This window comes from Camelus bactrianus, chromosome 13, assembly GCF_048773025.1.
Source record: "Camelus bactrianus isolate YW-2024 breed Bactrian camel chromosome 13, ASM4877302v1, whole genome shotgun sequence".
Classification (NCBI taxonomy): Eukaryota; Metazoa; Chordata; class Mammalia; order Artiodactyla; family Camelidae; genus Camelus; species Camelus bactrianus.
Window position 1 is genome coordinate 35,513,716 of NC_133551.1, and position 22,204 is coordinate 35,535,919.

At 42.1% G+C, this 22,204-nt stretch overlaps 1 protein-coding gene across 2 annotated transcripts in view; it reads left to right on the forward strand.

Annotated features, from left to right (window-relative positions):
* LOC105064824 (cytochrome P450 2J2) overlaps positions 1 to 22,204 on the forward strand; it is a 31,059-nt gene extending 8,855 nt beyond the window's left edge. Inside the window, exons 2-9 of one of the 2 annotated variants that reach the window (XM_074376378.1) lie at positions 2,884 to 3,046; positions 5,685 to 5,834; positions 6,215 to 6,375; positions 8,852 to 9,028; positions 10,945 to 11,086; positions 13,422 to 13,609; positions 16,793 to 16,931; positions 21,700 to 22,204. In XM_074376378.1, the coding sequence (XP_074232479.1) occupies positions 2,884 to 3,046; positions 5,685 to 5,834; positions 6,215 to 6,375; positions 8,852 to 9,028; positions 10,945 to 11,086; positions 13,422 to 13,609; positions 16,793 to 16,931; positions 21,700 to 21,878 (1,299 nt within the window). In that variant the 3' untranslated portion in view covers positions 21,879 to 22,204. The remainder of the gene's footprint in view (positions 1 to 2,883; positions 3,047 to 5,684; positions 5,835 to 6,214; positions 6,376 to 8,851; positions 9,029 to 10,944; positions 11,087 to 13,421; positions 13,610 to 16,792; positions 16,932 to 21,699) is intronic. The other variant, XM_074376379.1, reaches the window with a different exon arrangement.

Consider the following 22,204-nt stretch of genomic DNA (forward strand, 5'->3'; position numbering starts at 1 on the left):
CTGAAGAGCAGGTCCCTGACATACACTCGATTTTCGAAGGATTCTGTGATTCAAAGAGGGTAAGAACCACTGTTACGAAGCCTTATTCTGTAGGTCTTTATGTTTTCTTTTTTGCTTTATTGGATAGAAATACTTTTTAACTATAAAAACAATACGGACACATTGGGACAACATTTTCAAATACAAAATTAGTGAATGAGAGACAGAATCTTAGCCCTCCATGTGCCCAGTCCAAACCACACACACACACACACACTCACACTCACATACACACACTGTTCACCAGTGGTGAGTGTTCCGAGCAACGGACTCCCTTACCTACTGCTAGTGGGAGAACAAATTTGTACTATCTTCCTTTATTTCTTTTTCTTTTGTTATGTCTTTGTTATGTTGATTTTTGAATTTAAGAGCTTAGATTCACTCTAATCTTATGCAACTTTATATCTTGTTTCAATTTCTTATCTCACTAATTCATCATGTATAATTTTTTTTAATTCTAAACATTTATTTCTTCTACTTTATTATTTAGGTGTGAAAGCCGAAATTTGGAATTTGTATCTTTCATATTAAGCTTCCTGTCTCCTCTTACTTTTGTTTGCCCTTTATAGCATGTATGTTAATACGTTTCTCTTCCTTTTTCTATTTTCATTTCTCATTTTAGCATATTTTAGCTTCCTGAAGCATGTTATTTTTAACTTCCTTTTTTCCCTCACACTCTCTCTTTTCTAATGACTTCTTTTTTGTTGTACATTGAGAAGTATTCTCTACCTTTAAAGTTTTCCCAGATGATTATGGGTCTTATATTTACCTCCATGTAAAGCAATTGGCACCTGACTGGCAGGATCCACTTAAGAATTGCCAGACATCACTGTCTTCAATGCACGGTGAGCACACCCTAAAAGTATTTGATCTAGTTCTGTTGGACTAGAAATATGCATGGGCAGACAGCAGAGATGGAACTCTGAGGAAGTTCATTTCAGGAAACATTAATTGAAGGTCAAGTCCCTTCCAAGAAGAAGCTGAAATTCCAGGTTGTACACATTGTCAGTCAGGAGTCATTTAGCTTAACCTGACATTTTCAGCAGTTTCCAAAACATCTTTATTATACATTATAAATTCATCAAGAAATCCTTTTCATAAATCCCTAGAATTTTACCCAGCCATTCGTGAAGATGAAGTTAAAAAAAAAAATCTTGATTCCAATTCCCGCCATTTCTTAGAAAAAAGACATGTACCTAGAGGCACCAACTTGAGATGGAACCTTGGCTCTGCCCTGTCTATCAAGACAATACGTATTTTGCTAGTGATGAACAAACATTGGTGGAAAACTCTGGGCCAAAAGGACAATGGAAGGATTCAGTTCAGGATGGTCTTTAATATGGGAGCAGGGCGGTGGAATGAGAGAAAATCCATGATATTTGCTCCGATAGGTTGATGGGATCCAGGGTACCTTGGGTGACATGGGAGAGCATGGGGGATGGCATTTGGGGAGGGGGGGTCACAGACACTTGGAAGAAGTGAGCCCTCTGTTTGGTACTATGGTCTGCAGCTGGACACAGCTGGACATAGCCCGGCACACAGGAGGCAGGGACAGGGTCTACCTAGAATTGTCCTTTGAATTAGCAAGTCAGGATAGACTCTGATTAATGACCATTGACAGCCATCCAAGCCATAGTGGCACATACTTACTCATTTGTGTACACTCATGACACACATTCATACTCTTCCATTCTCTCTCTCTCTCTTTCTCTGCCCCCCTCACCGTCATTCTCACATTCACTCTCTCACCCCACTAAACTCTAAGGTCATAGTTCCATCTCGGACTCATGTCTTTGCCCTTATAACTTGTGTAACCCCTGCCAAATTCACTCCAGTATCCAATAGCTTTCTCACCTTGGCTAAGTTACTTTGACTGTAACTCATTTTCCTTTTCTGAGAGACAAAGGAAATCATTACTTCTGTAAGGTGTTTGTGAAGTTAAATGAGATAAAATGTGAAGTTGCTTAACATGGCAGCCAGTGGATGTGGTTGTCTGTGACACGAGTGTCTTTCTCCAGGGCATCATCCCTGTGCTCTCATCCTCTCTGTCACCATGAGCATGTCCATCTGCTTCCCTTTGCACACAGAGCCCATTCATTCCTCAGTCTCCAGTGGCTGTCTGCCAGGTACCAGAAAACAAAATGCCTTTCACATTTCTGCCCTCATTCCTGTCACAGAACCCTTTGAGGGAAGAATAATTTTCTGCTGTATACCAGGGGAGCTGAAGCTCAAAAAGAAGGAAGCAAAATTCTCAGAAGCTCACAGCAGCTCAACCACAGGGTTAAGATTTGCCCCTGGCTCCAGAACTAGTGTGTGCTTCTCCACACCTGACCCCAAGCCCTATAATGAATTTTCTATTGTCTGGAAAGTGTTGAGGGAGGGGACATTCTCCTCTGGTTAAACAGATCTGATTTGCTGAGAAGTTCATGCTTGCTACACCAGATGTTCAGTAAGCATATCTCAGCCTTGTCTGGTAAGTCCCATGTGCTGAATTCTCTCCTTTCACTGGACCCTAAGATGCTTGAGGTTAGAGACCTTGTTTGCTGTAGTTGTATCTTTATGCCTGCTTCTTAGGGCACATGGTACATGCTTACTCAGTTCAAGTAGGTTGAACATACGAATAAATAATTATAATAAAGTTTATGTTCCGTAGTGAATTCAACCCAAATCTAATTGAGAAGAGGAGAAATGAAAAAAGGTAGAAACATTTCCATCTGAACAAGATGCACACACACACAAACATGCACACACATACTCCACTCAAGGCAAGCTTACCCACACACCGTTCATTCCTGGGCACACAGACGTGGCATATTCAACCATGACTGTTTTACTGTTTTCCAGTTGGTGAAGAAATATGGGAACCTTCTTAGTCTGGAATTTGGTGACTGGTCTTCAGTTCTTTTAACTGGATTGCCTTTAATCAAAGAAGCCCTTGTCCACCAGGGCGAAAACTTTGTGAACCGCCCCGTATCACCTATTATAGAACGTCTCTTTCTGAACAAAGGTAAGTGTGGACTAATGTAAGATGTATATGGTTGATATTCCTGTGGTCTGTAGAAGATCACTCTGTGACTAATTGTCCAACACTCCTGGGGACCAGGCCCATCATAACATTCCTGCCCCTGAAGGAAGCTGAGTGCCCGCATTTCCCTGTTGAAGGCATATCCTCAGGGACCCTGGTGGGGTCAGCCCCAGTGTCAAGGATGTGGGTGAAGCTGTGTCACCTGCATGAACTCACTCTTGATGCTTTGATACATCAGTGTCCTCATCACTCAATGTTGTGATATGTCTTGTAAGCAGAAGAAGAGGCAAGGAGTTCTCGATGTCTCTTTCTGCTTTCCCATTGAAATCTCTTCCCCAAGAAGAATGGATGTGTATCTCCATCCTTCTACTGATTATGTGATCCCTCCATGCCTCTAGTTCCTTATGCTTTAATATTAAGACTGTGACCTGCAAGGTGTCTCCAGCCTATGTTAGAAGAGTTTTGCATGAATACTTAAAATGATCATTAAATAAACTTACACATTTAACAATCTAACACATTTAACAATTTCAAATCATTTCTTCCACCAAAGCACCCTTTTTCCAGGTGCTTCTGAATTACTCTTTGAAATATTTCACCCACTACCTCTACATCCATTCACTCTATTTGTAATTTGCCATGTGATACCTGGTGGCAGAAATGAGTGATGTAACAGTGAGTAGAACAGACGTAATCTTTGTCATCATGTAACTTACATTCTATTCAGAAAGATAGTATAAATTACTCTAATAATTTAAAATCTTAGTGTTATGAGGGTAAGTGCCGAGCACACCCATTAGGGATCTCTAATCTAGTCCTGAGATTCAAAAAAGCTAATGAATGTAAATGACAATTAATTTAATACAATGAGAAAGCAATAGCCAGAGGGAATAGAATATGAAAAGCCTCTGAGGAGGGAATGAGGATGGTGAACTTGAGGAATTGAAAGGGGGCCAGTGTGGCAGCACAGGGATTCAATGCAGATGAAGCTACTGAGTTTGACCAGGATCCTTCCTGCATGTTCTTGTTAAGGATGTGGCTTTTATCTGAAGAACAATGGAAACTCTCAAATGGTTTAAGTAGAGAAAGGAGTCATCATGTTCACAATGTGAACTTGAAGACTAATCTAGGCTGTAATGTCAAGAATACAATAAAGAGATAAAGAGACCATTGCAGCATTTTTGGTTAGAGAAGCTGGGAGCTTGGACTACAGTAGATTAGACCAGGATAGTGGCTGTGAAGTTACATGGATTTAAGATCTTCAGGAGGTAAATCCAGTAAGACATGATGACCTAAATGGAGAGAGAATGAGATACTGAGGTGGACACCCAAGTGTGTAGATAAAGGGAAGAAGGAACATATGGGGAAAGACAAGTAGGGGCTGGCCTGGCGGGGGAGTAGTTGTGTGGAGCAAATCAGGAATTCAGTCGTGGATACGCTGAGCTTCAAATCCTTTAAGTCAGCAGAGTCAAGCAGACACCATACGTCTGCAGATGGGAGACAGAAACAGATGCTCAGTATCAGTAGATGTCATTTAAAGTTGTTAGAGTCAATGAGATTTTCTCAAAATGGAAGATAGGGTATGAAGAGAAGAGGCCTGAAGATCATGAATCTTGAAGAACTGCATCTTTTCAAAATTTGATAGAAGTAGATGAATTAGCAACAACAACAAATGGTAAGTTCTCTGTGGTCAGAGAATTAGGAGGAAAATCTGGAGAGTGAGGTGTCCCGAGCACCACTGGAAGAGAGTGTTTCAAGAGAGAGGTGTCTCAGGCTGCTGACGTATCCAGATGAGGTCGAAAGCATCCTGGATTTGACAGCAGGGAGGGACATTTCATGGAGAGGGTGGAGGCCAAAGCCAGACACTGAAAGAGACTGAAGAGTGCTCTGAATGTGAAGACTGAAAGGAGTGTGGCCTCCCCCATATTATGAAATGAATGATGGCCTATTGAACACAGCAAGATATATTTATCCTTTGCCTGTGTTGTTCTTTCAGCATAGGCTGTTCACACTTCCTTGTTTTCTTCAGTAATTCATCTATCTCTTAAGATCTGGCTTAAATTAGAGCCATGCCTCCTTGTGAGTATGGATTTTATCTAATCCATAAGTGCACTCTTCCCATGTACATAACCAACACTGAAATATACTTAGGTGATAAGTTATCAAAGCATGGGCTTTGGAGTCAGGGAGCCTGAATTTGAGTGCCTGTTCAGCTGCTTACTAACTCTGTGTCCTTGCAGAGTTTACTGTGATCACTGTATCTCAGTTTTATCATCAACAAAATTGGGATCTACATTGGAATTTGACACAACATTGTAAAATAATTATAAATCATTAAAAAATTAAAAAAAAAATTGGGCAGCAGTGTTGGCAAGAATGATTGTACCTGCTCAGAGAGGTTCTGTGAGTACTAAATAACTTAGTGCATTAAAAGTACGAATGTGCCCAGCATTGCAAGCAGTCAGTAAATAATAATCATAATACTCATTATACTCACTGCTTTGGGATGTTTCTATGGATAGTTTTCATATGCCTGATGCCTTTCTCCTTCCTTGCATCTGATACATATCCTCACAGTATTTCTTGGCTCTCTTTCACAATGTTGGCTTTGTTTTTCCAGGATTGGTCATGTCCAATGGCCAAGTATGGAAGGAACAAAGAAGGTTCGCCCTGATGACACTGAGGAACTTCGGTTTAGGAAAGAAGAGCTTAGAGGAACGCATTCAGGAAGAGGCCCGCTACCTCACCCAGGCAATAGGAGAGGAAGATGGTGCGTGTGTCTTAGGACAGGTGCAGGAGACTGCGGCTCATTCCTTCACTGACCAGATGCTTAATAAGTGGCCACGTGCCTGCCCTGTGCCCAGCACTGTGTAGGGCACTGAGGGGATAACAGTGAACAACTAAGCATGACCTCCCTACTTGGAGCTGGAGAATTAGACATGAGAAATGGGTATAGAACACATTATTGATTTTAAATCCTGGTGGTCAGTTTGAGTTCCAGGCACTGACTGAGTACTTGCTGTAGGTCAGACCCTGTGGAGGGTGCTGGGGCCACAGTCTCAGAGGTGGTTCTGTACTCGGTGTGTCCCGTGTCATGTAGAGTACACCCTCAGAGGAAACAGAAAGACACCAATTCTCCTCTGCCTCCAGGACAGCCTTTCGACCCTAACTGCAAAATCAAGAATGCGGTATCCAATATTATTTGCTCCATCACATTTGGGGAGCGTTTTGACTACCAGGATGATTGGTTCCAGGAGCTGCTGAGGCTGGTGGAGGAGTTCATGAGTCTGCAGACATCAATATGCTGCCAGGTGAGACGTTCTCACTTCCTACCTTGGATAAAGATGTTGGGCTGATGTCAGACACAGATGAGATGGAATCTTCCTGTTTTTGTTTTTTTAAGCTAATACATAACCTTTTAAAATTGAGTTTAACAAAAACATATTTGAAATCAATCTGTTGAGTGTATTGTTTTAGATAACATTATTAAATATTTACGATAGATAAAGAATGTTATTAATGTCCATGTGAAGTACAGAATTTCATATGATGTACACCTGTGCATGTATGTTGTTTTCTTTAAAAAGCACAATATCTCCATCACCTTTGAGCCCTCCCCTCCATGTATCTCCCTAACCCCCCACCTACATCCTCCCTCAGAAGTTCTCTTCTGTGCCTGGTGCTCCCTGGGCACACTGTTTTGAGATTCATAGTTTAGTTGCCCTTTTTTTAAATTCTGTTTAGTTTCCGTCATATGAATATGGCACTGTTTGTTATTCTTTTCCTACTGATGACAATTGGGTGATTTCCAGGGTGGGGATGTTGTGACTAAAGCTGCCATGAACATTCTTATTCAGTCATTCACATGGACACATCGTCGCATTTCTCCTACATTTACACCTGTGTGTAAAAGTTCTTAAGGTTTCCCAGGTGTCTTCACTGCTTACATGCCCATCCACACTTGACATGGTCAATCACATAATTTTCTAGGCTATAGATGTAGGCGGTTCAAACCTCACCCCTTCCTTGGTGGTCCTGCCCTCCTCCTCGGTGCTGCTGGGCCTGTGAGTCTGTCAGTAACCCTGCTCAGCTTCTTGGTCTCTCATAGTCTTTTTTTTTTGGATTCGGGAGACTCTTTAAGGGAAAATCAGACCCAAGTGTGGACTTCCCCTCTCTGGTGTCTAGAAGAGGGTTTACTTTTATTTATTCCTGACAAGAACTTTGCCTGGGGCTTTCTGGACCCATTACACCAAAATGGATTAAGCAGTTCACATGATTCTTGGTACATTAATGGGGCCTAATGAATGTGCACTATTATGATTATAGTTACTGTTATTTTTGAATAATGTTCCCTGTTCTCACTTCTAATCAGGGTAATTCCCTCATTCAGCAATTCCATTTTTTTCCCTCCTATTAAGATAGAAACTACAAAATCATGAGAGTTCCGTGGGTACCCAGCTGACTATTCCCAGGGGAGAGAAATTCCTGGGATGGCAGGATGGGGCAGTGGAGCCAGGGTAGAAGCATTTCTTAGAGATGCAAAAGAGACCAGGCCCTTTGATGGACAACTACACATGGTTACTCTTAGTTGAGTTTTTCCAACAGTCCTTTAAGATGAGATGTGTGCAAGGAAATACAGGAATGTGCAAACAAGCACGTTGTGTCCACTGGCTCTGTGTTAAATGTGGGGTTGATCTCATGTCATCTGGTCTTGAAAAAACCTTGGGCCTCACTGGCAGCTAGTTTAAGTAGCAGCAAACCACAACATTATTACTGTTTTTATTATTTCTATTATTACCAAAGTGTGATAGCTAGAAAGCAACAGAGCTAATGGTCAAACTCAGCCTCAGTTTCATTTTAAATCTAAGCCACTTTCCATTATATTACACTATTTTCTAACAGATATTATTAGAAAAAATATCTTGAAAAACCACTTTATTTCAGTGTAAAATGTATTACCCACTTGGAGATTACATCATAGTGGGGATAGACAAATAAATACATATATTGTTTAACTAGATAGATACACGGATACATAGACAGATAGACATGTATTACACACACACACACACACACACACACACACACATACACACACACACACACTAGTGATAATTCCAAATAAGTAAAATAAAACAAAATAAAGAAATGGAAAGAGGGTGCAGAAGTTCTGCTAATTATAGGATTATCAGGGAATACAGGTCCAAGTAGGTGACATTTAGCAGCACCTTAATGAAAGAAGGGGCTGGAGCTGTGCAGATTTTGGAGAAAGACCATTCCAGGTGGAGGGAATAGCAAATGCATAGACCTAAACAGGGACATCCTGGGTGTTACCACAGAGGCCAGTGGGGCTGCACTGGAAAGAATAGAATTTTATCTAAATGTCATGAAAAGTCATTGAAAGATTGAGAGCCAGAAAGTGAAATGATCAGTTAAACTTAACAGTTAACCCCTTGGGAGTTCAATGGAAAGTCGACTGGGAATGGGGTTAAGGATGCAATCAGGAAACCTGCTGGAAGCTATTACAGCATCCAGGTTGAAAGGATGACAAAGCAGTTGGAGCTGTGAGAAGTTGTCTGGCACTGGTTATATTGTGGATGCAGGGCTGACATGCTTGGCCAGAGGGTAGGTAAGAAGAGGGGGAAAGAGGTAAGAAGAGTCGACGGTGACTCCAGGGGTTAAGTGTAAACAGAAAAAAGAGATGGAAAGACAGGATGTTTATATTGTGTTAAAAATTTTAAATTGGCACCACATATTATCCATGATTATTTTGTTTTTCTCAATCAGCTCTATGATGCCTTTCCACGGATAATGAACGTCCTCCCTGGACCCCACCAAAGGCTCTTTAGTATCAGGGAGAAGCTGAAAACGGCCATTGTCCATGTGATTGAAAACCACAAGAGAGATTGGAATCCTGCTGAAGCAAGAGACTTTATAGATGCTTTCCTCCAGGAAATAGAGAAGGTGAGGAATCCAGGGTTGTTTCCAGAGTTTTGTTCTAAAAGAGTAAATGAGGGAATTCAAGTTTCTTATTGCTGCTGTAACAAATTACCACAAACTTGGGGGCTTAAAACAACACAATTTATTCTCTTGTAGCTCAAAACATCAGAACTCTGAATCCAGCTTCACTGGGCCAAAGTCAGGGTCATGCAAGGCTGTCTTCTTCTGGAAGAATGGAAAAATCCATTTTCTTGGCTTTTCCAGCCTCTAGGAGCTGCCTGTACCCCTTGACACATGGTCCCTTCCTCCAACTTTAGAGTCATCAATGTCGCACCTTCTCTGACACCAATGTTCTATCTCCTTTTTATGACTTTTTGTCTCCCTTTTAACAAGTGTCTTGGGAACATATTCAGCCCCCTGGGATGATTCAGGATAATCTTCCCATATCAAAATCCTTAACTTAATCTATGTACAAAGTCCCTTCTGCCATATAAGATGCAGTCCCCAAGCTCCAGAGATCAGGACATGGACATCTCTGGGGCTCATCATTCAGCCCAGCAGAGGGGGGTAAATTAGAGGCAGCATTTCATAGAGTGGAGAAATATCATTAACTCAGAACTGATGAGAAAATTACAAATAAAGACAGATCTTAGAGTAGCTCATGATGAAAAAGAATATGAAAATGAATGCATGTATATTCATGTACTGAAATTAACTATATTCAATTTAAAAAAGAAACGCATTCACAAATGTTAAATTAAATGTTTAAAATTAAAAAAAAAAGAAATAAAGATAGAAGTTTAACCATATTTGGCTGTAGGCCTTTGAAACCTGAAATACTGCCTTGTCATAGTGTATTCTCTACTCTCTACTCAAATCTGAAGGAGCTAAACACAAAGGAAAGGTAGGTTATTGTTTCATTATTAGCAGGACCAATGCCCAGTTCCCTAGTCTTCCCTCAGCTCGCCAGCACAGAACACAAGTAAAGCTGAGTCTGCTGTCAGAGTTCAGTCTCGAGTGGGAGAGACTTTCCTTTCCTCCTTCATCCTCATATCATCCACTTTCCAAACATTACAGCAAAGAAGCAGGGAAAAAAGCCAAATTGGATATATAGCCTTTATGTGGTAACCCTTCTGGTTAATACACTGCATTCCTGTCATCATCTGTGAATCATCAGATTATTTATTTCTCTCCTGGAATTGACAGAAAGGTAGATTTCTTTCCATCTTCCCCCTATTTCCCCTTGTTGACATAGCATTAGTAGAAGGATTGGTTTCTCCTCAGAGGAGGAGATTTCACCTGCTGTAAGGTGTGCAGGTGTGAGACCACACGCAGAGAAATGTTGACACAGTGAAGCTTCTGGAGGAAGGTGGTAAAGATGCTGGAGAACCATGAGGAAAGGTTGTTGGAATCACAGAGTTTAAGCTAGAAAGGAAAAGGATAACAGGGAGACATGAGAATTGTTGTGCTTCACAGGAATTCACTGCATTCTTTCAGCACAAACACGTGTTGAGTGTTTGCTGCCGCCTTTGTATCTCACGTAATTCATGATGCCACCATAAGGGGTGAGTATTGTTAGTTCTATTTTCTCAAACAGGAAAGTGAAGCACAGGGAGAGTTAGTAACTTGCTCAAGTCACACAGATAGTAAATGATGTGGCTAATGTTGGAACCCCAGGCTGTTTTCCAAGTCTACTACTAGATTGTAACAAATTATGGGCATAAAAAATTAGTTCTTTTGATTTTCATCAAGCAAAGGTAACAATACATGCAGCATTTGGGGCAGGAGGATCTAATGACAGTCCGTCCTCCTGAGACGGCCAAAGGGCAAGTCGTTTCTCCTGGGGGTCTCTCCTTCCATGTTCTCTCCAGGATAAAGCCCCTGTTTGTTGTGACAACCAAGAACCATCTGGTTAAACCAACAAACATCGTGCTTTCTAGCATAAAGGCAATGCTACCTCAAGTTTCAATGAAGAAAGCCTCGTCTACAGCACCCTGGACCTCTTCTTCGCTGGAACGGAGACAACTGCAACGACGCTGTGCTGGAGTCTGCTCTACATGGCCTTCTACCCAGACATCCAAGGTGAGCGTGTCAGTGGGTGTGCCTGGGCAGGTCAGGATGGCGCCTCCTGGAACACACTTCCCAACGTTGGGGCCAGAAGACAGATGGAGGATGGAGAGATGGTAGGACATTCACAGCACCAGATGGATTGGAGAATGAGCACATTCTTCAGTTTTTCTGTCAGGACTGTGATGGGTCCACATAATACAAATATAATGGAGAGTCCTTGCCCTCACGAAACTCCCAGTCTAGTAGGGAAAACAGTGAAGTCCATGGACATCATGGTGAATTCCTAGAAAGAGTTACATGCCATTCAGAGATGAAACCTGGTCGTGGCCTTCCCTCCTGTTAAGTCATGTCTTCCACTGTCCTGTGAATGATGTTCAGACTCCTGAGTCTGGTGTGTCCTGCCCTGTGATGCGCCCCTCCTGCCTGTTCAGCCTCAATTGTACCCACCCAACATGGTGGCCTCACTAAATGACATGTGGTTTTCACTGCCTTGTCCTTATTTGTGCCGTCACACCTGCTCCTCCCTAGAAGTAAAACACAAGAATGTATTTCCCTAATTTCTTTACACTTTAATCCACTAGCTCTGCTTGAAGAATCTACTCAGATACAACTTCCACTCAGATGTCACCCCACTCTCTGGGAAACTACCAAAGTTTCCTTCCTCTGGAGACAACCACGCGCACCTCCCTCACTGTGATTTCCATACATTAGTGAGACATCCTTCCCACAGGCTGTAGTTCATTGGCGGTCAGGGACTGTGACATCATTTTTATTTCTCTAGACCCCAGAACAGGTTGAGCACATGAAGCATAAAGACTATTGGGATACAGGTTTTCAAACTGGGGTAATAGTTTATTAACAGAACATAAAGTCAATTTAGTGGATCAAGACCATTTTTTTCCTAAATTAAAAAATTTTAAAAAGATTAGAAAAGATTAGAGTGCTTCCTGTGTATTAAGGATAAGTTTTTTCTCATGAAGCTTTATTTATTTCCTTATATATGCAGAAATGTATGCTGTATCTGTTTGTATATTTTTGTTCATGTGTCATGATGTAAAGTGCACTTGTAACTGTGAATTACAGGGTTTTGTTTTTAAGTTTAAAAGTCACCTCGTTAAGATCTAGATTTGGCTTCTCTATTAGAGGTTCCAATATAACAATGGCTTAAAATGACAGAAGAAGTGGAAGCAACACAAGTGTCCGTTGATGAATGAATGGACAAACAAAATGTGAAAGGCATTGTTATATTATTCAGCCTTGAAAAGGAAAAATTCTCATACATGCTACAACATGAATGAGGATATGACACTAAACTAAATAATCCATTCCAAAAAAGACATATACTGTATGTTTCTATTTATACAAGCTATCTAGAGGGATTGAGTTCATAGAAAGTGAAAGTCAAATGGTGTTTGTCAGAGGCTGGGGGTGGGGAACATGGGCAGTTATGATTGGATGGATGTAGAGTTTCAATTTTGCAACATAAAAAAATTCTGGAAATTGGTCATACAAGAATATGAATATACTTAACATTATTAAATTGTACATTTAAAAATGGTTAAGATGTTAGATTTTACATTATGTGTATTTTACCACAATTTAAAATTTTTCAATGATCATAGTGAAAGAAAAGGAACTTTATTTTTCTCTCAAGTGAAAAATCTAAGCTGGACTCTGCAGAACTCTGTGGGGCCCTAGGTCCTTCCAGTGTGTTGCTCTGTTGCATCTAGAGTGATGCCCTGTTTGCAGTCTCAGAGATGGCTCCCCACTGAGGCTGCCTTTGCCTTTGCACCGGTGGGAAGAGAAGAAGGAGAAGGAAGCACGTGCCCTAACAAGAAGGGCAGGTTCCAAGCATTGAACATCCTCCACATACATTCTGTTAGCCAGACATAGTCACAGGGGAACCTGGGAAATACAGTCGTTAGCTGGGAACCATGTATCCAGCTAACATCTACATTATTGTAGAAAAAAAGGAAAAGAGATATTGGGGCACAATTGGCAGCGGTTTTTTTCTCATTTGTTGGACACTTCCCTGAATCAGTTGATGTAAATCTCAAAACATCCTAAAGATGAAAGTAGATTCATCCTCACTAATAAGAAGAGGAAACTGAATCTCAAGGGTTTCAGTAACATGCAGCAGGAAGCAAGAGTCGAGGAGCAAGAACTGCAGCCAGATTTGTGCTAAACCAGGGCCCACTCTGCACTCAGGTACCTCCTGAGAAACTACCGTCTACACAGCCTGCTATAACTTTAGCCATTTTGATCCTGGTTATTTCATTCCTTTGCTGAGCCAGGCTCAAGGAGGGTAATGAATGTTAGAACAATAGAACTTTCTCTGCTTTTCCAGAAAAAGTACAGGCTGAGATCGACAGGGTGCTTGGCCAAAGTCAGCAGCCGAGCACGGCAGCTCGGGAGTCCATGCCCTACACCAACGCTGTCATCCACGAGGTGCAGAGAATGGGCAACATCGTCCCCCTGAACGTGCCCAAGGAGGTCGCGGTGGACACCATGCTGGCTGGATACCACCTGCCCAAGGTAATGAGGGCCTCCCTCACGGCCTCAGATCTCCACGCTCACCTTTTTAAATAGTGGGACTCTCAACTGGGAAAGTGACATGGATTCTTGTCCTAGGGAATCACTAAAATGAGGACAGATATTAGAACTGAGATAATACTAGTTTTTTTCTCCATTTGTGGTCTTTAGAATGTTAGTTTAGCAAGATGTTAGTAGATGTTATGGAGGAGAAGGAGGTTCTTAGGTCAATGTGTTTAGACAAAGAATGACTTTTTTTGCTTTGAGATTTCTCAGTGTTTTGACTATGTGATGTGCACTGAGATTCTTTGTAGGGAGACAGCAAGCAGCAGTTCCCAGTCAGACTTTGACATGAGGTCCTTTCTTTGCCTTGGTAGAGCTTCTCACAGGACTAGGGACCTGCCAGACTTACTTTGGAAAATTCTGCTTCACAGTCCTGTGGTTACAGGATATTCAACTATGAAGGAACTTTTGAGACAATGTGAACCAACATCACATTCATGCTGGTGTTTCTAACATAATATCCACATAGGTACTTTTCTAGCTTTGACTTATATAGCTGTGATGGGACTATCATCTCACAAGGGAAACCAATCCAAGTATGAGAAGTACTAAATATCAGAAAAGGAGAGAAAGTAACCAATGCTTATTAAGCAGTGATTATGTACCATGGGTTATATAGATTCTTTCTAAATGTCTTGATCCATCCTCAAGTAATTCTGTCCTTCCCAATTTATAAATTGAGATCAACGCTTAGAGAGTGAGTAATCTTGCAAAAGATCTCTCAGCTACAACCTGGGAGGAGTTGGGTTCTAGAATCAGATCTTTTCTGATTCAGGTTCATCTTTTTTGAACAGCATCATTTTCTCTCCACGGGAGTTGCATTACTTTGACTTTAAGGAGTCTCACTGCAGTAGTTTTCAGTTGGTACCGGTTAAATCACCAGTCCTCACAAAGGAAACTTATTTTACTTTTTGTAATTGAAGTATAGTCAATTTACAATGTTGTGTTAATTCATGTTGTATAGCATAGTGGTTCAGATATATATATATATATATATATACACAAACATGCACACACACACACACACACAAACACACACACTCTTTAATATTATTTTTCATTATAGGTATTAGAAAGTATTGACTACAGCTCCCTGTGCTATAGAGTAGGACCTTGGTGTTTATCTGTTTTATACATACTAGTGTATATCTGCAAATCCCTAACTAAAGACATTCTGCTCTCACTCCATCCCCTACACGTTAGCATCTGGGCAGATGGCTCTCTTCTGCCCCCTAGTGTCCTGTCTGCACTCTGCACATTCACACTTTGCTTTCTCACCACTTTGGTGGGCTTCTGTGGATCCATCTCACTTTGTCTAAGTCCCTTTGTGTGTGTCCTGGGGAAGATCTCAAGAGGCTGAACAAGAGGAGCTTACTCTTGGACACCCCTGAGTCACCATCCCTGCAGAGCTGGAAAAGCAGCTATTCCTGTGGGTACTGCATTCACTATGCTCTTGCTGACTGACCATCTTGTGGATGGAGGCTGAGCTCTAAATTATTTCACAGGTACTCTGCACTTTAATGGTTGTTCATTCAGCTCCATGGATCCGGCTCAGCTCAATGTTCCTTCTACCATTGATTTTTAATATCTGTTTGAATAATCATCCTAGGAACAGAGACATCTTATTGATTGTATTTGGTAAAGCCTCAGAACCATAGCATTGATGTCAAATCTCCTAGTTCAAATCATGGCTCTACTGCCCCCTACCTGTGACTCTTATTCAACCGCTCAGAGCTTAAAATTCTTTATCTGTAAAAATGCATTGATACTTACCTCAGAGGCAGAGGTAAAGTGAGCATGCAAAACATTTATCCTAGTGCTTAGTATAGAGAATGTTTCAAATAGTAGTTATTATTCTTTATTAGTTCATTAAATACTCATTAAATACCAAAAATATTTAGGTCTAAGAAAACAAGTCTGTGGAAAACAATCATGCAAATATTTAAGTACAAACTATGGTAACTGTCCAGCAGAAAAAAATCACTGGTTTCTCTCAAGAAGAAGGATGCTGGAATAGGAAGTGGGAATAAGAGATGGCAGAGAATGCTTACAAAAGGATGTGATGTTTGAGCTAAAAATTAAAGGATGATTAATAGTTAACATGGTGACAAAATGGGGAGGAATGTCATTCCAGGCAAGGGGAACAGCCTGTAAAGAGACATGGACATGAGTGGGAACATGTGGTAACTTTGAGAAACTGCAAGACTCTCCCTGCAGTGGGAGTGCAGGCAGAGGGAGGGTCTCAGACAGGGGCAGGCGATGCATCCTTCATCTAAGAGTGAGGGTGCGGAGCTATTGAGGGTGTCTGTCAAGTTCCAGGTGTGCTGGGTGGATGGGTGTGACATGATGAAGTCCTGTTTAAAGCTAATTCTGCTTTTGGCAAGGGGAGCACAAGAAAAGGGGAAAGGGAGGGTATGGGGTAGTTAGACAGCTATTGAGGGAAGCAAGGGTGTAGCCTGGACCAGGGTGGCAGTGGTGGACCTAAAATGGAGGAGATAGAATCAAGAGGAATTTAAACTTGACCAGCCTTGCTGAAGAATTGGATGAAGGCAGAATGAGGGAAAGAGAGATATTAAGGAGGACTCCTGGGGTTCTTGCTATGTACCTGGAAGGATAGTGGTTCCTTCACAGCGTGACCTGATTCTCTTATTCAACCTTCTGTGGAATAACCTAGACTGTCGAGGGAAGAGGATGGGAGAAACAAAGATACATGAGGCATTTTTACCTTGAAAGAGCGGCCATAGTCATCACTTCAGGGAGCAGCTAGGTTGGTTTGGGGACAATATTGACTGGCCAGCTGTCACAGTATTCTCTCATTGATGCACACATGTACCTTCCCAAGTTCTACACTGACACGTCCCTGGAGAGATCCATTCTGCAGTCAAGAGTGGTCACACTTCCCTGGTAAAATTCCCAAAAGACACTTCCATCCATCATTGTAATCTGTCCCCTGGCAAAGAGCAGGGTCCTAGAGGTTGGGCTCAGAAGGTGGTGAGTTGAGGAGGTTGAGGGGGTTCAGGGTGCTGTCAGGCTTTGGTGTGGGAGCCCAGGGGACACCTGCCCCTCTGCACAGGTGTGTTGTGTGGGTCAAGCCTTGCCTGAGTCTTTGCTGCCTGTTCCTAGGGAACCAGGATCCTGACCAACCTGACCGCACTGCACAGGGACCCTGCAGAGTGGGCCACCCCAGACAAGTTCAATCCAGAGCACTTTCTGGAGAATGGACAGTTTAAGAAAAGGGAAGCCTTTCTGCCTTTCTCAGTAGGTGAGTTGCAATAAATAGGAGAGTGGGGACCCAGTGTCTCTCTCTCAGCCCTTCCCTCCTCTTTTCTCTGGAGTGCTCTGCTCTTGCTGGAATGTCTCCAGTGTCATTTTTTTTTTTTAAATGCACAAACTGCAAGTTCAGAATTACATTTGATTTGGGGTATTACTGAGGATTGTAGCCAGGGAACGTGGCCTCCTAGATAGCAACTATGGACTATTCCCAAAAGTATGGAAAGAGTCATGATACATAGGAGTTTTTGGTAAAAAAAAAAAATTTTTAAGTAGTCAAACATCAAAATATTACTGCTAATCATCAAAAAATTGTTTAAATTTTTTAAATTAAAAAAACTCCAAAAAAGAAAAAAAAACAGATATCCCAAGTTAATGATTTTAGTGCAAGTCTGAGCTCATTGAAATTATTCCTATAAATACATCTCTATACTCTAAGGCCAGTATCCAGTTTTTCTCCATCCTGAATTCCCCTCAGGGTGCACCACTGGGGACAGCTGCGGTGGCTGATGGCTTGATGGAGGACAACATTCATTGTTCACCAGAAAGACAGACAACAGCTTCTGTCCGCACCAGACAGGCCTGCCCAGCGGGACTCCCTCTTGCTGTTGCTGCACCTCCGGGTTCCCCGGGCTGAGCATCACCAGGACTCATGCCCTTACTTCCTAAGTCCTGGCTTGACTGGTGCAGATTTCACCTTCACATTCTTCTATCCCCAAGGACACTGGGACAGAAGCTCAAACCCTGCTTATTGTCCACAAAGAAGATTGGACACTTGCTGTCTTTATAGAGTTTATAAATGTCTCAGGTTCTTTTTATGGGCCACCCACTCACACAGAACCTGACCACATTTCTAAGGAGAGGGTGGGGGAGGGGCAAGGAAATGGGCCGCTTCCTTATCCTTCTGGGCATCACCAGTGACTCTAAGTGCCACAGCCTTACCTAGATGAGATCCTACTCTATAACTGCTCCCTGAAGAGGTCCTGTTGCCCATTTTTTAATTCTAATGACCCTTTAAAAATCTAGTGAATATATTTACACCTTGCACAACTTGACAGGTAGTAAAGAGGATAGTGAAAAATCTCCCATCTTTCTAAGGCAGCCAGTTCCTAAGGGGTGTTTTTAACTCACAACATTGTTACATGAGTGATAAAAATTCTTAGTATATGTCAGGCAGGTATTGAGTTACCATTTATAGAGGTCATTTCAACTAATTTCCCAATTTCTTAATTCTATAAACACTTCCTGAAGCATTTATTATGTGTCAGGAATTCAACCCTGAGGATATAACAATGAATGATATAGAAAAAACAAACTCTTAATGAGCATGTGTTCTAATGCAACCTTAGTAAATTCAAATTCTTATCACCACATTAAAGATAAGGAAACTGAGGCTTAGCAGGGTCACCTGTGGCACCTGAAGTCACAAGCTCAGGTGGCAGAGCTAGAACTCAGTGTAAACCAGGTTTATCAACAACTAAAGCCCATGCTCTTCCTACTACTGTCTCCTAAAAAAGTTACCCACACGCTACACAGAGCGAAACTCTGAAATTCATGATCGTTCTCTTATCATTAATGTAAAATCAAATATAGATTGATTTCCTGAGGCAGCATCAATTTGCTGATGATGCCACTAAGCACAGGAAATGAGGGGCTGGAAGTTGAACCCAGATAAGTGTGATCAGGGCTCATGCTGTCCTACTTTATGGCCAAGTCCTGGGTGTATCTGTGCTGATTCTGATCAGATCTTTTTTGTCTGTCTTCATCTGGTTCTTCATCATCTTTGCTCACATTGGGCCAGTCACTTCCTAGTATGAAAGCAGATATGAGATGTAGGAATACCTTCCAGACTTCCTGTCTACAGGGGCTTCCAGTTTCACATTATAGTATAAAGTTTTTGCTGTATACCTCAAGTATTATAAATATTCTCCCCCACTGGTGTTTTTGCTTTTGAGAATTGTAACAAACCCTGTTAATCTCTGACTTCATTTGCAAGCAAATTATCTCATGTAATCCTTACAGCAACCCAGTTATTACTAATTAGGAAGTGGATCAGTGTCTCCTTTCTTAATATAAGGAGACTAAGAATACAAAAGAATTGTTTCCTATTCAACTTTGTGTGCCCAAGGAATTGGCAGAACAGTGCTGTAAACTCAAGTTTTTAATCATTCTAATCTAATGGTCTCTCTGCACGATGAGAATGTAACTCATTTTCAAACTTAGAGGTCCTTCCACTTGAAGATTCACTCGGTTCACATCATATGCATCAGTTATTACATTGCTGCATAACAAACAGTCCAAAACTCAGTAACTGAAAACAACAAGTGTGTATTACTGCTCACACATCTACAGTTGAGCCTGGACTGATCTCTGCTGGGCTCTGTTATCTGTTTGGGAGGTCAGCTGGCTGAAGGCTGATCTAGGATGACCTCAGCTGGGACAGTGGGCATCTCTTCCAAGTTTTCTCTCATCCTCCAGGAAGCTGGCCCTGCTTGTGGGCATGTTGAAGGTAATTCCCCAAGAGGGAGGATGGAAGCACACAGTGCCTCTATAGGCCAGACTGGGAACAGCTGACCATCACTCCCATTACATAGTGTTAAGTCCTAAGGTCAGTCCCAGGTCAAGGGGAAGGGATAATAGCACAAGTGTTAATTATGTTCAAGGGGAAGGGCTATGAAGACCCACTGCAAATCATGTGCACTCAGGGAGAGAGTGAACATGGAGTCATTTTTGCAATCAGTCTTTCTGTCTGAGAAGAATAAAATTCAGCGAAGGCAATCAATTTGGGGACTGCCTCAGCTGAGTGAGGACTGGTTACACAGAACAGGAAATAGAAACCTGAAAATTCCTCTGAGTTAAAATGTCAACAGCACTGTCAGGTTTTTCCCACCACGCCCCCATCTTGGGCACACAGTTGCTTTGCCTCCTTCTTGGTCTAGCACTTTGTAAAGACAGCCTCCCTGAAGGGATGGCGTGTAGACTGTTCCTTCCCTTTTCTTCGAGAAGACCATCAGGTGTGGAGTTAGGACAGGTGCACAATCAGGGCAGAGAGCAAACCTGTTATTGCAGATTCTTATTTCCTTTTCCTCCTTTAAGTTGTTCTCACTTGATCTGACAAAGCAGGAGACAGCTTCATGAAAGGCTAAAGGCGGATTCCTCATTTTTCAAATAAAATCATTGGATTACAGGAGATAAGTTTAGGAAGAACCTTTTCCCCAAAACCTAGGTCAGTTCTCTCATTGTATTGGTGAGGTAATTGACCTGGTTACTTAGTGATGGCCAGTTAGTCGGAGCACCAAGGAAAAAGTTCCAGGTTACTTTAGTACTGGATGAAGCTTTGAAATTGGGTAGCCCTCATTTTCATATATTAAAAACACATTCCTATCTGCTGTGTTGTTGGTATAATTGCCCAGCCACATAACATAGTTAGGAAAGAAATATTTCACATGTTTGACAAGTGAGAAATGCTTAGCTCTATGAGAATAAAGGGTTTCCTCATAGCTCACTGGTGGCTGCTGATGGAACCAGTATTTTCAGTCTGGTTCCTGATCTCTGGGTCCAGTTTTGTAGTGATACTTGGATTCCTCTGGAGAAAGTTGGGTGTTTACAATATAGCTAATTTCATACTATTTTCACAGATTTCCTCATTGTAGTACTTGTGATAGGGAAACCAATGAGGATGAGGGGATTGGAGAGGATTAGACACATGCTGGTGGGGAACAAAGACACAAAATAGTATAATAATGATGTAATTCTGAAGCACGTTTACATTTATTAAACTCTTGCAGATATTCTTAATTTTCTTTCTTCAGCAACTGGTTACAGGCAGAGGACAACATGGGGGCGTGCGCACAGTAACGGTTTTCCTAGAATATTCCATTACATGGGGAAATACCAAGCGGCAATAGCATCGCATAGAGTTAGCGACAGAGATTAATCGCAGTGCAGGTGCGCAGGGGAATCTTTACAAGGACAGGGAGGAAATATGTCAAAATTTTAACAAGGGTTTTGCCTGAGTATGTCATTACAAACACGTTTTATTGTCTTTATACTTTCACATGTTTTTTTCTTATTTCTGGTGAACATGTATTACTTAGGGCGGAAGTAAGTTATTAACATACACACACTAAATACACACACTAAATGGTGGTAGAGACGAGTGTGGGGTGTCATAGCCCAAGTGGGTGAGGAGGGTATTCAGGTAGGGGAGGGGCAGTGGGAGCCTGGAGCAGGTGTCAGAGCACAGAGGGGATGAGGTAGGTTCTGTCCTGCGCAGGGGGACCACGGCAGGGAGATTCCCGGCCGTTAGGAAGGGAAACTGATGCAGAGAAAAATGCCTCCTCTGACATTTACTTGCTTATCCTTTTCATCAGTTTGCTTTTAGGAACTGAAAAAAAATAACACAGGGTTTGGGTTTTTGCCCTTGTTATTTGCTATTGGATTTTTGAAAGACTTCAGGCCAGACTCCACTTACTGGTCAACCCAGACTTCTCACTCCCTTCATCTGCACCCTGACCATTCACACCTGTGCTCGCCTGCCTGAGCCTTGGAGGCACTGGTGTGTGTGACTGTGGATGGATGCTTTCTGTGCCTTGTTTAACTCAGGTGGTTTTTATCAAATAAGCCATGTCCATTAAGCCCCAGGGCCCAGCAGGCCGTCCCTTTGCTCAGGTTTTGCAAGACGTGGTGGAAGGTTTCAGTCATTGCTGGGCACAGACACCACCTGGGAAGGTAACTCCTCTTATGTTTTTGTCTTTCAGGAAAGCGGGTGTGCCTTGGAGAGCAGCTGGCCAGGTCCGAGTTGTTCATTTTTTTTATTGTCCTTATGCAAAAATTCACCTTCAGGCCTCCAGACAATGAGAAGCTGAGCCTGAAGTTCAAAACAGGCCTGACCATCTCCCCAGTCACCTACCGCATCTGTGCTGTTCCTCGGGAGTGAGGTTGTCCTGGTGGGAGGGGAAGGAAAGCAGGAAGAGTTCCCAGGTCCCTGCAAGGCCCTGGCGCCTGCTGACAAATGAGGGAACAAAATGACCTGCCTCTGAGGAAGGTCCTAGGACTTGGACTTAGAGGAAACTGGATCTAAACCTCAGCTTTCCATCCCCAATTTAGCCCTGAGCGAATCAGTTATGCTCTGAGTGATTTGCCTTTTCACCAAGGAGATGAAAAAAGCATAAGGATTCCTTCTCCAAAGGAAGAATCACTATAAATATCAGAGGAAATAATGGACATTAATGATTTGGAAACCATAAAGCACATCATAGCTGA